Source organism: Thermobia domestica, chromosome 11, assembly GCF_964235325.1.
Source record: "Thermobia domestica chromosome 11, izTheDome1.hap1.1, whole genome shotgun sequence".
Classification (NCBI taxonomy): Eukaryota; Metazoa; Arthropoda; class Insecta; order Zygentoma; family Lepismatidae; genus Thermobia; species Thermobia domestica.
The window spans coordinates 82,233,125-82,246,828 of record NC_137464.1 but is presented as its reverse complement, the minus strand read 5'-3'; the positions used below and the strand labels follow the sequence as shown (position 1 = coordinate 82,246,828).

At 35.6% G+C, this 13,704-nt stretch overlaps 1 protein-coding gene across 1 annotated transcript in view; it reads left to right on the top strand.

Moving 5' to 3' along the window:
- LOC145663607 (uncharacterized) overlaps window positions 1-10,964 on the top strand; it is a 38,781-nt gene extending 27,817 nt beyond the window's left edge. Inside the window, exons 5-6 of the mRNA XM_081729716.1 lie at window positions 3,273-3,456; window positions 10,210-10,964. Coding sequence (XP_081585842.1) covers window positions 3,273-3,456; window positions 10,210-10,375 — 350 coding nt within the window. The 3' untranslated portion in view covers window positions 10,376-10,964. The remainder of the gene's footprint in view (window positions 1-3,272; window positions 3,457-10,209) is intronic.
- Window positions 10,965-13,704: the final 2,740 nt, after the last annotated feature.

The following is a 13,704-nucleotide window of genomic DNA, read 5'->3' as shown; positions in this document are numbered from 1 at the left end:
TATGTATTAAGTAAATAGTTGGTATATAGACTTGAAGGATATTTAATGATTACTGTGATATGACAACTAGAAGTTCCTAGCAGACATAGGAAGAACATAAAAGTAAAAATACTAAATATAGAAAAAGGCAGGGGATATGGAATAGGGGTGGGTATATGGAATAGTAGCGAAGTACATTAGAAATTGCTGTCTTTCTAAGAAGAAGTACATATAAATTGTGCAGCTTTTCGCAACTCGCATACTCTTCACGTTCTTACTTGCAAAAATCGGATATATAGATGTCCTTATCGGATACAGCACACTCTTCATGAGCCCACATTGTACAAATCATACACTTAATCCATACTTAGCCACGAACATCGTCCGTAAACTTACTGTCACAAAAGATGCACATAACATCTCCATATTATGGTTGGAAGCACGGAGCCACGATCTCTCGATTACTGGAATTTTGAAGACGCAGTTCATCAGATTCACTACTAGAGTAAGTAGATGAAGATGGTCCCATTAACCTCTGCACTTCTTTGAAGAAGCACGTCTTTTAGAAGGACAATTGGCGCCACGCCTGGATTCTCGTTTCTCATACGAACGTGCTACGTGTTCTTTTTATGGCGAAGAAGTCAGGACATGCGCTGAGCCCCTTGGACATCTGCGTGTAGATGGTTTGCTTTTCTGCGATGGTGATGATGAAATGTCATAGGGTGTGATAGATGAGCTTGTCGACGATAAGAGAGAAAGCTTTCAGCAAAGTGATACATTATTAAGAGAACTCTTCATGAACACTTTTAACGACCAAAAGAATCTAGTCTACTGCTTCTAATAGACTAGTTTATTCATCCAGAAATATGTAGACTAGCTACCTACTGTAACCTTCACATTTTTGTTGAAATCCAAGCTAAACTGTGAGCCGATTTCGTCCATGAGAATCGAAACAATTTTGTGATGCAAAACGTTTCTGGGCATGAAGAAAAACAGCGTGTATACTAAGCTTCAAGCTTCAGATAAAACCTCAAACAGTGGTTCAGATCCCAGGTAAACAGTACGTTCCTTCCTATGTAACGTCGGTATTGACACAGAACGTTAAACTCCAAATAAACATGAAACAGTACATGACTACCAATAATAGAAATATTCCATAACTCCCTCGCATGGCCATTTTGTAAAATATTCACACCTCAAATAAATCGTTCACACAACGTGACACTTCGTTCTGTTCCTTAGAAACACAACACAAGACGCACGCACACTACTGTAGAGTTGGGCATTTAATTTGCAAAATCATTCTACGAAATAAGTAACGAAAACTTACCTGTAAAAGTTTTTCGTAGGCGCAAATTTAAAAAAAGACGAACTGCAGCAAGTCATCCACCAGTAACAACCAGCACAATACTGTCACATCATGAAGCTTCTTCGAGGGCATAGTTTCGCGTATTTCCGCGAGTGTACAGCATACTATAGAAGCCACGATTCCATAACCCCCTGTTTTCCTCTATATCAATATATAGTATCGTCAAGATGCCGAAGATAAGTTTTGGCGTATTTATTGTTCTAAACTGATTTTCAAATAAAAAAAAAAGAAAGACTTTCGTTTATAGTAATTTTATTAAGTTAAAAGCAATAATTTAAAAAATCCAACCTTCGAATTCAAATGTAAATTAATAAATTATATGAAGTAATAACTAGAAACAATACAGACTCTTACTGTGTTCACTGGGTTAACTGTATACACGAACATTATTATTAGTAGTTTTAGTTCAGTGCCAGAAAAAATTATATACGAGGAGCAGTCAAAAAATTTCCGGAATTTCGTTGTAGTTATTTATTACCATAATATACGTATCCATTCACTTAATCGCCTTCCAAATAGGCTTTTTGAAAACACACATATTTGTTCCACTTCTCCTACCATTGCTGGAAACAATACTGAAAGTACTGTTTAGGTACGTCCCGAAGTTCAGCCGTCACGTTGGTTTGGATGTCTTCTACGGTGGCAAAACGGTTACCATGGAGACCTTTTGTAATATTGGGGAGGAGCTAGAAATCTTCCTCTACCAGCCTCCCTACTCACCGGATGTAGCACTAGAGGATCTGTGGTTCTCTCCCAAGGTCAAAATGGACCTCAAAGGTAACGTTTTACCACCGTAGAAGACATCGAAACCAACGCAACGACTGAACTTCTGAACATACCAGAACAGGATTTTCAGTGTTGTTTCCACAATGGCAAGAGCAATGGAACAAGTGTGAGTGTTCTCAAGAAGCCTATTTTGAAGGCGATTAGTAAATGTGTATCTATATTGTGGTAATAAATAGTTACAGCCAAATTCCGAAAACTTTTTGACTGTATCTCGTATATCTTTACAGAGATCACCAATTATTTACTGCATAATCACCAATCTCTTACAAATAGCATGTGCTTAAAGGAGTGTTTTCACGGTTAGAAAAATACAAACAACATTATATATAATGTATTAGTTGACAGTGTCTTTTGCTACGTATATAGTACAAAAAAAATCACAATATCTAACAACAAAATAAGAACTGTCAATTGGCAGCAAACGATATATCGTTTAGCGCCCCTATTTTTTTTTTTTTGGATTTTCTCGAGAACTACACATGAGAATTCACCCTCACACTTATTTTCCTGTTCGATCTTAGCCAATACTTTAGTAATACAGAAATTAAATCTTAAGAGCTAATGATAATTTTAGGTTACAGCTCCTTAACTGTGTTAAGTTTTATGCACTGTTGCCTTTCCAGTGTTATGATGAAGGGCTTAATGAGGGCATATCTCAATTTAAGCTTCACCTCAATAAATGGCATGGGTCTTGCATAGTATCGATTTTTAGGTTTAGAAAAATAGTTTTTTTTATCGAAAACTACGCATCAGAAGTTGCACTCAAGCATATCGTTTTCTTCTGCTCAATACGATTTATTGACTGGTATACATGAATTATTTTCGGATATTTTTTTTCGTTAAATGCAAATAATATAGGATTAGGAGAAGCACATCAAGTTTTAGGCGTGACTGGATAACTAAAAGTGAATGCGATATTAAGGAACTTTTTACACAATGTATGAATGTATATGACTACTTTTCCTTTCGAATTACTTAATTTTGTCTTTCAATTAAATAGAAAATGTCTGTCATTAATTATGAGCTGTATTGACTACTTCTATATTACTTGGAAGTATGTTTTATGCTTACACTTTAAAGATAATAATTGCCTTTCGCTATTTTGCAAGTATTGTTAATCTGTTTTACCCTTGTATAGGTGAAGACGGAGAAGATGGAGTAACACGACTTCTAGCTCGTGTAGACGAAGCATTATCTCAGTATCAAATTGATTCTTCTGTTTGTGTACAGAGGGCAGTGTGTTCGTATGTAAAGTCAACGGCAACCAAAGTTACAGATGGAACAGCTTCTTCAGTCGACAAAATGGTGGAATCCCTCGTCGAGTAAGTACATTTGTATTACTTAATAGGTTTATATTAATTAAATAGCTTTCGACTAGGTGTAGACTTCGCCCCCAGAACCTCTCACCTATTACTTCAGTCTTTGCTTCCATTCTTCGCACAGTAAGAATAGGATTATGCGTTAATCTTTGCGAAAATTTAAACACCTTTCTCCCTTACAATACGCATTTCAATCAAAGTGAAGTGATAAAAACCCACAGCTCAAGCACTATATTCAAAATTGTTCACCCGTTTCGCCCTGATGATGAGACTGACAACCTGAAAGTCATTTTGAAAAAAAAAAAAAAAAAAAAAAAATAGAGATTACCCCCGTCTCTCGTTAAAAGCAAAACTCCTGAAACTCTGTGGCATATTCCTACTTGTTTTGACTAAAGGATTTAGGCCTATATAATAAGTTTCATATCCCTAACATGTCTGTAATCTTTTTTTATTTTTTTTTAGATATGGCCATCTTATTATAACAATGTAATCTCATTCTTTTTTCTTCCTCTCTCTCTTCTTCCCTTTTAAGGAAAACATTTTAAAACACTGGAACGCGTCATTAATTAGTTTAAATTAAAAGCCTAAATTCCGGTTTTCATGTCTCTAACCTTAAGGGATTTCGAGATATTAAAAAATCTTACTTTAACATTTGCACCCTATCAAATTTCATGTCTACTCTTCAGATTTTCGGAGGTATGGACATTTTACTATAATAATTGCTACCCCTATTTCTTCCACTTCTCTCTTGAATTTCCAAAAGTCTTTCCTTAGTGGTACCTTACGTCGCAAATCCTATGCACTGTCAAAACTTCAAGTTTCTAGCTTAAACGTTTCGGCCTGGATATTGATCAGCCAGTCAATCAAGACTTCTTTTATATAGAGAGATAGCAGAATCCATTGTCTAGTACTTATTTTCTTTAGTACTCAAATTAAAATACTATTTGCAGACTCATGTATATGAGTCTCAAAACACTGGGAGCCAAATAAAGATTTTCTTAAAACATTGAAAATTATGTTATAGCATTTCTTTCATAAATAATAATGAAAGCATACTGTTAGAAATAACAAAATTACCTAAAGTAAATAAATGACAATAGTAGTCTAAAACTTGTATGCAGAAACGTTCACAATGGTGTAGGTACACTGGTGTGCAAAACTTAAGGACTAAAGTAACTTTCGTATGTTGTATCACTCCCAAGTGGCATAGATTGATGAAACTTTTACCCTGCATAGAGTGTAGTGCTATAGTATGATAATATGAAATAACAGAAAGGAACACGTGATTAGAACAAAAATGGCACTTTTATTCAGAGACAATAACTCAAACTAGAAGCATTGCAACTCATGTTGCCCCCTGACATTACAGGAGTGAAATTGTCCTTTAAAACGCCTGTGATAGCGATGTATATCCTGCAATGTGCAACTCTAGTGAGTTGTGGGTAGTGAGCTGTTGTTACATGCAATTCCATTACTCTAATCAGCACTGTTGACAACTGCAGGATGCTTCTTGGTACATCTTGACGTGCTGCAAGACATCTCCCCATACTATCCCACACGTGATCGATGAAATTAACGTCGAGGGAACAGGCACGAAAGTCTATTCGCTGAATATTCTTTCGTTACAAGAGCTCGACCACATGTGCTGTTTCGATGTGGTCGCACATTGTCATCCATAAAGAAGCTTGGCCTAGTCCACCTTTGAAAAAACGAATGTAGGGAAGAAACGTTGACATATGAGTTTGAGAAACGTTGACACAACAACGTTGACATATAAGTACATCGCGTTTATAAATTGGCGGTCGGCGTGCCTATCCAACATTATGCCTCACCATACAAGAACACCAGATCACCAAAATGATGATGTTCGACAATGTTCCTGGATTCATTGTGTGCTTCCACCTCTCGCCAGATGAATGTATGTATAGTGTCATTATTCAGACTAAATAAGCTTTCATCCTGATGCCCTGGTGTTCTTGGCATGACCACAAATGTAAGAAAACACACAGCTTAATGATCGTCGGGGAGAGGCCACCCCATGCTGTCGATGTTCCACTATGGAGCGTGAGATTTAGCAACTTCCAATCCTCTTAGATATGTTTGCAATTGCACCAGATCTTTGACGTCAATTCCTTTTTGGCTGTTGCACAATGTAGCGATCGTTTTCTGATATAGTTGATCGTGCTCGATCAGCATTTCTCCTTCGTACGGCATTGTCTATGGTTCGGAACGCTTCTCATGAACGTGAAATAATTCTATAGAAAATACCAAACTCCTGAGCCACATTCGATACACTTTATCAGTCTTCTAGCTTCCCGATTATTCTTCTCTGTGTGGAGTCATCCAAATGTTGTTTCCGCGTCATGTTGTAACACCATGACAATGCACATTAATACCTCTGTCTGACACATTGTCTCATCCCTTTCATTCGACTGTTTTGGTTGGAGAAGCAGACCCACTCTGCGATATGATCACACTGACACCATGCCATGTAACCTCTTGCTCCCTATGCACATGTAGGAGACCTCTGGCAATATACTGCAGGCTTTCATTCATTTTCATCAACTATGCAGTATTTTATGTTATTTTGCCTATCTCGTCCTTAAGTTTTGCACATCAGTGTAATAGAAGATCCGTTAGTGCGTCCAGTAAGAGAACGTCTCTGACAGCTCGCAGTGACATTGCCACTACTCGCGTGTCAAGTTTTTTTTCGGTGCAACTGTAGTGGCAATTTAATTAATGGTATAAGACAGAGTGATCGTGGTTGGTAACACTTGTATCAAAGTAGGGGCTGCAATGTCCCACCGCATGTGGTAAGAGACGTCAGAGACCATCTCTAGTTGGCCGTGCTATAACTCACCGGTGATTGCAATATAAATTGGATTAAGGCTTAAGTTTAGAGTTGCCCCTCCAGTTTCAAACCTATAAAAAAAAGCATTAAAATATTAAAACGTGCAGTTTTATTATGCCGATCCATAGTATAAGTAGTAGGTAGTAGGAGTAGTAGTAGGGGTGGTAGTAGTAGTAGTAGAAACGGGTTAGAAGCCCCACAGGGATTCGTTGGGTTCTGTTCTCGATATAAAATGGGCATGCTGCTGAATCATGAAACCTTCCGCGTCTTGCAAATAGTACCAACTTCCACATATCTTTCCTCTTATTAAACATAACTTTACTGCCAAACTTACACACTTAAACATCACATAAGAACTCCAAATCATAATTTTTACCTAATTTCTCCTGTAAATTTTCCTATTTTTTATAAAAAACGGAGGGACAACTTAACGCTGGGTTAATCTGAATAACTAACTACTGAGATATACATTAGATCTAAATGTATAGTGTTATTTAGGTCTAAATGTGTCTCTCGGGAAGTCGCCTAATTATGTAAGCACAAAATTTCTGCACACATAAATACAAGACCAATCTTTCAACATTGTCTTGTTGACTATATTTTAATAACTGTCATTTCAATTTTCATTTCCCCGGGTTCGATTCCCGGCGGGAGCTCATGTGGTTCGGATTCCACGTTAATCAGTAGGTCCACGTCTCATATAGCCTCGCTGCTGAAAGGGACGCTAAACTAAAATCACCTCACCTCAATTTTCATTTCATTTCGGCCTCCAATTGGACACCTTCTTCATAGGCTCGACCGTTTAGGTCAAGTTGCCTTCTTCCTAATTATGTGATAAAAATAACTAAAAATGATAGAATTAGGTTTAAAGCTTCACATGAACCTTTGTACTTTAGAATTGCCGGGAATCAATGGGTTAGGTTGTGTAGATCTGACAAATTGTATTAAATAAAATTGTTAAGAGCACTAAATTGAAACAATAAATTTGATGTAGTGTAAATAGTAATTTCCCAGCTATTCTTTTTTTAAAAGGTGGTTTATTAATTAAAGTTCTTGATAATGTACCATCTTTTTTATATATAAATCTAGATTGTTATATTGGATGAATTGTAATATTTTTTTAATTAATTCCCAATTTCTAGTGTATATAATCATATTTGTGGAGACTGGAAAAGTATGAAAGAAATTAAGAAGATGTTTATTGAATATGTTTATTTTTTGTTGTAACAGTTCACATTGGAATATTAGATGGTTGATGTTTCCTATTTCTTTTCCACCAGCACTTATTTGTTTCTCTTTTTTGCATTATATTCAACTTAGTGGGCGTTAAAGCAGTGTTAAAAATTAAGCGATGATATAAAATTATTTTTGATCTAGGCCAACTTTTGAGAGAACCCCATGTATACTCCTTCGTTATGTCTGTTAGGTTCCAATAATGGATGCCAGGTCCTCGTATTTTCCTTTTCCATGTTCTTCCATTTTATTTCTTATAAGATATTTAAAGTTAGAAAAAGGAATTTTAATGTTAGTTTTTGTTCCCATATTCACTGCATTCTTAGATTATTTATCAACTTCTTCATTCCATTTTGTATTTACATGCGCCTTAGTGTATAGTAATGTTATTTTAAGATTGTTGTTTTTTAGGATAAGATATAGATTTTTAATCAACATTATGTTCCATGAATTTTGTATAGACCGTTTCGGATTATTCACTGATTTTATAACACTTAAGGCATCCGAACAAATACATGATGTTAAGTTTTTTATGTTTAATAATGCTTGCCTTATTGCAAAGGCTTCACCTTCAAAAATGGACATTGCAGTAGGTAATTTATATTGTTGTATGACAAATAACTGTCAACGTCAAAAGGAAGCACACATCACCATGCGACGTAATGCTGGTATGTACGATTTCATCGTGTAACCAAAGACTTCGTAAGTACAAATAACGTTCTCTATTAAATAAATAGTTCTCAGAAACTTGTATTTATTTAACAAATTTACTTGTATTTATTTAAGAAAATACATTCTCTATGACGTATTTCATACAATGATTTTCGATCATGACATAGATACAACGCGCACTCATTATAACGAATTTAATATATATTGTCTTGTCTTCTTCACCATTAATGATGTTTAAGTATTTGGTGCACCAACAACTAAGGTCAAGTATGCTAAAAATACAGAATTATTGAATTATTTGTGTAGAGAATGAATTGCTTGTATAAAATTGTACAAAAAGTTTACAAATGGTGGACGCCGCCAAAGTGCCTGAATTATATTATTAAGAAATTGATAAAAGTTAAAAATAGAATTCAGTATAGTTATGAAAGAAGTAAATAAAATGTCAAAATCAGGAAAAGTATAAAATTGTCATAGTAAGGAAGTATTAAAGTCAAAATCGGGAAGAAGGTCCAGCGGGACGAAAAGGGCCAGCTACCCAGATGGTCAGGGTGTAAAAATGGAAAAAAGTGAAAATAAATTAAATATAGATGAATAGGGTTGTTGTAGATAAGTGTAAATGTATTTCTAAGAAAACGTGAATATGTGTATTAAATGTAAGATGTACACCTTTCACTTTCTTCCCTTCCTCTTCTGCACAACACACCAGGGGACATTAACACTAACACGGCCACCGCTGACTTCTACTAAAACTCCTGTACCTTGTCTTAAACAAACGGCGCCATTTTGGATAAAACATATAATAATATATATTAGTTTTATTATCTTATTTCTCTTTACGGCATGCACAGTTAGTGCTCTAAATTATATCACTCTTTGCTCAACACATTTAAAGCCCGAGTTTTCCCAATACTGGGCAGATACTTTAAAAAAAATCGTATGGGTTACTCTCAAATAACAACGTAACATAAATCAAATAAATGCTAATTTCCTAGCATAATTAAATACCTTAGATATTCTGTTTCCGTTCCGTTACCACAAGTGTTGTCATAAAATGGAAAGGAGTAAGCACTTGTTCAAGATTTTAGTTCCCAACACTAATGTCCAAAACATCTTCCTGCTCTATTTCGTAGTTCCTTCTAAGATGTTAGGGGCTTTATCTTCAAACTTTAATTTTATTTTATTTGTCTTATTTATTAAAGATATTAGGTCAGACTTCATATTCTCTGGAAATATCCGCCAAGCAAATAATGATACAGATATTTCTAGAATGTGATACATATTTTCTATTTTTGGATCAAAAGATCCAATATATTCCAGGCAAAAATTTTCTTGTAAGCCTTATATCTGGAGAACTACATATAGTGTAGCCAAACCAAAACTACCAACTAACTCAGTATAATGTGTTTATTCCGTAAAAAGTAAGAAAACTCGATTTAGGGGCCGTTCAAAAATTTTCTGGCTCCTGATAAAAAAAATCCAATATATTTCATTCAATCACAAAATTTCTTGATTCTAATATTCTTAAAGATAATTTTGTGAGTATGAATGTAATAAATCGTTCATTAAAACTACTAAATGATTTGTCAGTTTTCTATAGTAGCCTATATACGGTAATATGTAAAGTTAGGAATAGGAAATATAGTATTAAATTATTATATGGCAGTATCAATTTCATATGTTAGAAATTAATCCAAATGCAGCAACTGAGATGAAAGGTCCTTGGTTTGATATCATAGCTTATAGTTTGTAATAGGTTTTCATAGGGATTCCGGCGTATATATATATATATTCTTAATCTATCAATTAGCGAAGATTACTCGCTGCATTAATCTTAAGTCTACAGAACATAATCACCGGGCAGTAAACTATTATAAATATATAATTTCATTTCCATTTCCGATAATCCAAAATAATGAGAATATACTTTTTTAGTTTAAGCTTATCGCTACGACATTATACGTCTATCTAATTAGATCTTATATTTTAATTCGTTTCAGCAACAAACTTGTTGGATATATGTTGGAAGGAACAGGCATAAAACAAGCAATCGAAGTGGGTAGGAAAGGTGGAAGTTGTAGCAGAGCTTATACGAAATGTCCTTTCAACAAAGAAAGCCTACAAAGAGCTTTCAAAAACTTCATGACAGAGATCAGCGAGTCGTAGTACTTTCTACACCCTCAGTTAAATCTAACCTAATCTCACCTAAATCTAACCTAGAAAAGTCAATAAATGCAAAATATTGAGAGGCAGTCCAAATGCTTTTACTGCTACACAAATATGCTTACTGTTTGTACAGTATTTTGACGTTTTATCTTGTTTTAATATTGATAACTGTTGACCTAGCTATTCTAAATGATAGCCGGAAAGAAAATAGAAATGCTAATATGACTGACTACCATTCTCTTCACACTAAATATTATCGATGTGACCAGAACAAGTAATTTTATGTTCTTTAGTACATAAGATTCTTTAATCAATGGTACATTGGTACAGAACATGTGCATTAACTAATGTCAACTGTGTTAATGTTTTTAGTCTGCAGCAAGAGTTACCTGAAAAAATTACAAGTGGTACTATACAATGAGAGCAATGAGCAAGTTAACATGTATTGTTTTATAGTAATAGCAATGTAAAAATCTTTCGATATTTAGCAGTTAGGCCAAAGATACATTTTGCAAAATCAATTTTTATTATGTTTACTTTTGTATTTTTATACTTTTGTTGTGTTACTTGTTATTTGACTTTGTATAAAATAAACACTGTTTAAAAAAAACATTTAACTCCTTTTTTTTAGTTTTACGTTGTACTTGTATATTTATATGCATTATTACTTACAACTGTAATGAGCACAGGATGCATATTGTAAATCGATCCTGGAACTATGTACCCAGGCGAGGTTTTATCTACTTATTCAACAACTTTATAATCAATTGACTGGAATTGTATGTCCATTAAAGATTCTCCCATTAATGCTGCTGAATGGCAACAGTTGTCATATGAGTCACATGAGGTCTAGTGTCGTCCATGCGAATGATGATGCCATGTCGCTTATTCGGATTCTTTCCCTTGAACTGCTGCATGAACACGTTGAAGTTGATCACAGTCTACATCAGCAGTGATTGCACGATTACGGGGTAGAAATTCACTTTGTACAATCGCCTCCTTATTCCACCAGACACACTACATTATTTTCTTGGGATGCTTTTTTAAAAAATGTGTCGTTGGCTTATATGTTTGGGCTGGCCCATTCATTCGTCTGCTTAAAGTTCACGTATAGACACCATTGCTCATCTTCGATAACAATACATGAGAGAAAGGACTGGTGTGCTGATAGGATTCACGATTTCGGATAAGCAAAGAATATGGCCACACGGTGGTTCTTGTTGTCTACGCCGACTGAATTAAACATTGTGTTGGATTTGAGTTTAGATTCCTTTCAGCAGTGAGGATGCATGAAACGTGGACCTACAGCTCTTAATGTAGGGTATGAAACACACGAGCTTCCGGCGGGAATCAAACCCGGGTCTTTCGGTCAAAGTCGTATAAACTATCCACAGAGCTATGAGAGAGCTCAAGGGTGGATGAGGCACCCACAAACGCAGTATTTGAAATTTTCCCATACGTTGGAAGTGTCGCACAACAGTTGTCTTTCCACTGCTCCAAATCCGTAGCCAATTCTCGGGTGCTTTAATGTGGATCCTGGTGGATCAAGTCATTGAAACAGTCCTCATCAAAGAATGATTGGCGATCACAACATGGTACATCGCTCAGGTCAAACTTTCCACTTCGAAATCAGTCAAATTATTTCTGAGGAATCCTTTCAACAACAGCGTCTTCTCCATATACTGCACAGATTTGTCTGGATCCTCTTACGACTGAGGGAGATTTGTCTGGATCTGTTCTTTCAGTTGTTTGTACTTTGGTAAATACTCTCATCTTTATTACTATTAAATATTCCCCCTACCTTAAGTTTTATTATCAAGCCTTATCAAAACAAATTCTTTTTTCACTAGCCTGTCTTTCTAGAGCTTCTTAGAATTACTTCCACACAATTACAATAGCCTTCCTTGCTATCTCCTTATAGTCGTCCAGAGAATACATCCTCTATTCTTCATTTCTTTATTTCTCATTAGCTTCCTACCTAATCTTATTAAATAATACAAAATCTAGATTATTATGTTTCATTTCTTCTTTCAGATTTCCTAATGTCACTGCAGTCATCGAAATCATTGACTATGCTTAGAACTAATGTCAAAATAGCTGTACTACCACTATTATTTCCGCCAGCTTTATTACTGGAAGAACTGCCTTCTCCTAAGGCACTTTTCCCCTTGTTAGAGTTCCCTCGCGGCCAAAAGGTTAGCGTACGTGGCTTTGGCGTTGGAGATCCGGTTTGAATTTCCGGTGAGAGCTCATATCGTTCGGATTTCACGTTAAGTTGTAGGTTCATGTGCCATATAGCCTCGCTAATTAAAGATAGGCTAAAACTCAAAATTAGATCAAATCTTCGTCTGGCTATTCCGTTTAATTTAATTTGGCAGAAATGTACTTCTGATAATGAATTACTGTTAACATACTTCTAATGTAACTCGTAATCCTTCACAGTCAACACGTAAAGATACTGAATATCTGAAAGATTATGCATATATCCATACAATGATATAGTATAACATTACAACCAATTACTCTGCATGTCAAAGTCTTTTTCATTATGAATAAGCAATTAACACAAATTTAAAAAGTTCAAAACACGTGAATAAAGAAAACAAATCTCAAAATCGTATTACACACCTCCACTTTTTGATCACTTCTGATCTGTGTTACTAGGCAGGAGTAGAAACATTGTGTAAAAACGATAGAGTTGAATTTTTGCTTTTAATTATGATTAAACTAACACAGACATAGTTTTATATTTGACGGTATCTATCAGTTGCATGTCGTAAAAGGGCCGACACGGGGTTGGCAACACTGCTGAAGTTGAGCTTGCGCAGAAGATCGTTCTATTGCAGTTGCATACATGCGAGTAGCAGTAAGATGAAATGGCTGCCATAATGCAAACTCCCGCCAAATATGAAGGGAGGTCTGTCATACGATTTCTGAACGCCAAAGGACAGAATACATCTGTCGGGAATTGTGTGTCACTTATAAACCAACAGTAATGAGTGAAGGGAAGGTCAGGTAATGATGCAGAGAATTTCGAAAAGGACGTTCAAATGTTCATGACGATGAGTGTAGCAGCAGGCCTAGTGTTCAGGCGGACGATCTAGTGGAAAGCATTAATGACGAAGTGCGATATAATCGCCAGTTCACAATAGCTAAACTCGCCCAAAAGTTTATAGAAGCGTCTGCGAAAACAGTGCATCGAACTGGGACTTGCAAATTAGATTATTACACACTGAGTGCAAGATGGGTACCAAAGACGCTGACAGACGTTCACGAAAACAAGGAATGACAGCTGAAAGTGACGTTTTGGTCCGTTGGGGGGAGGATAG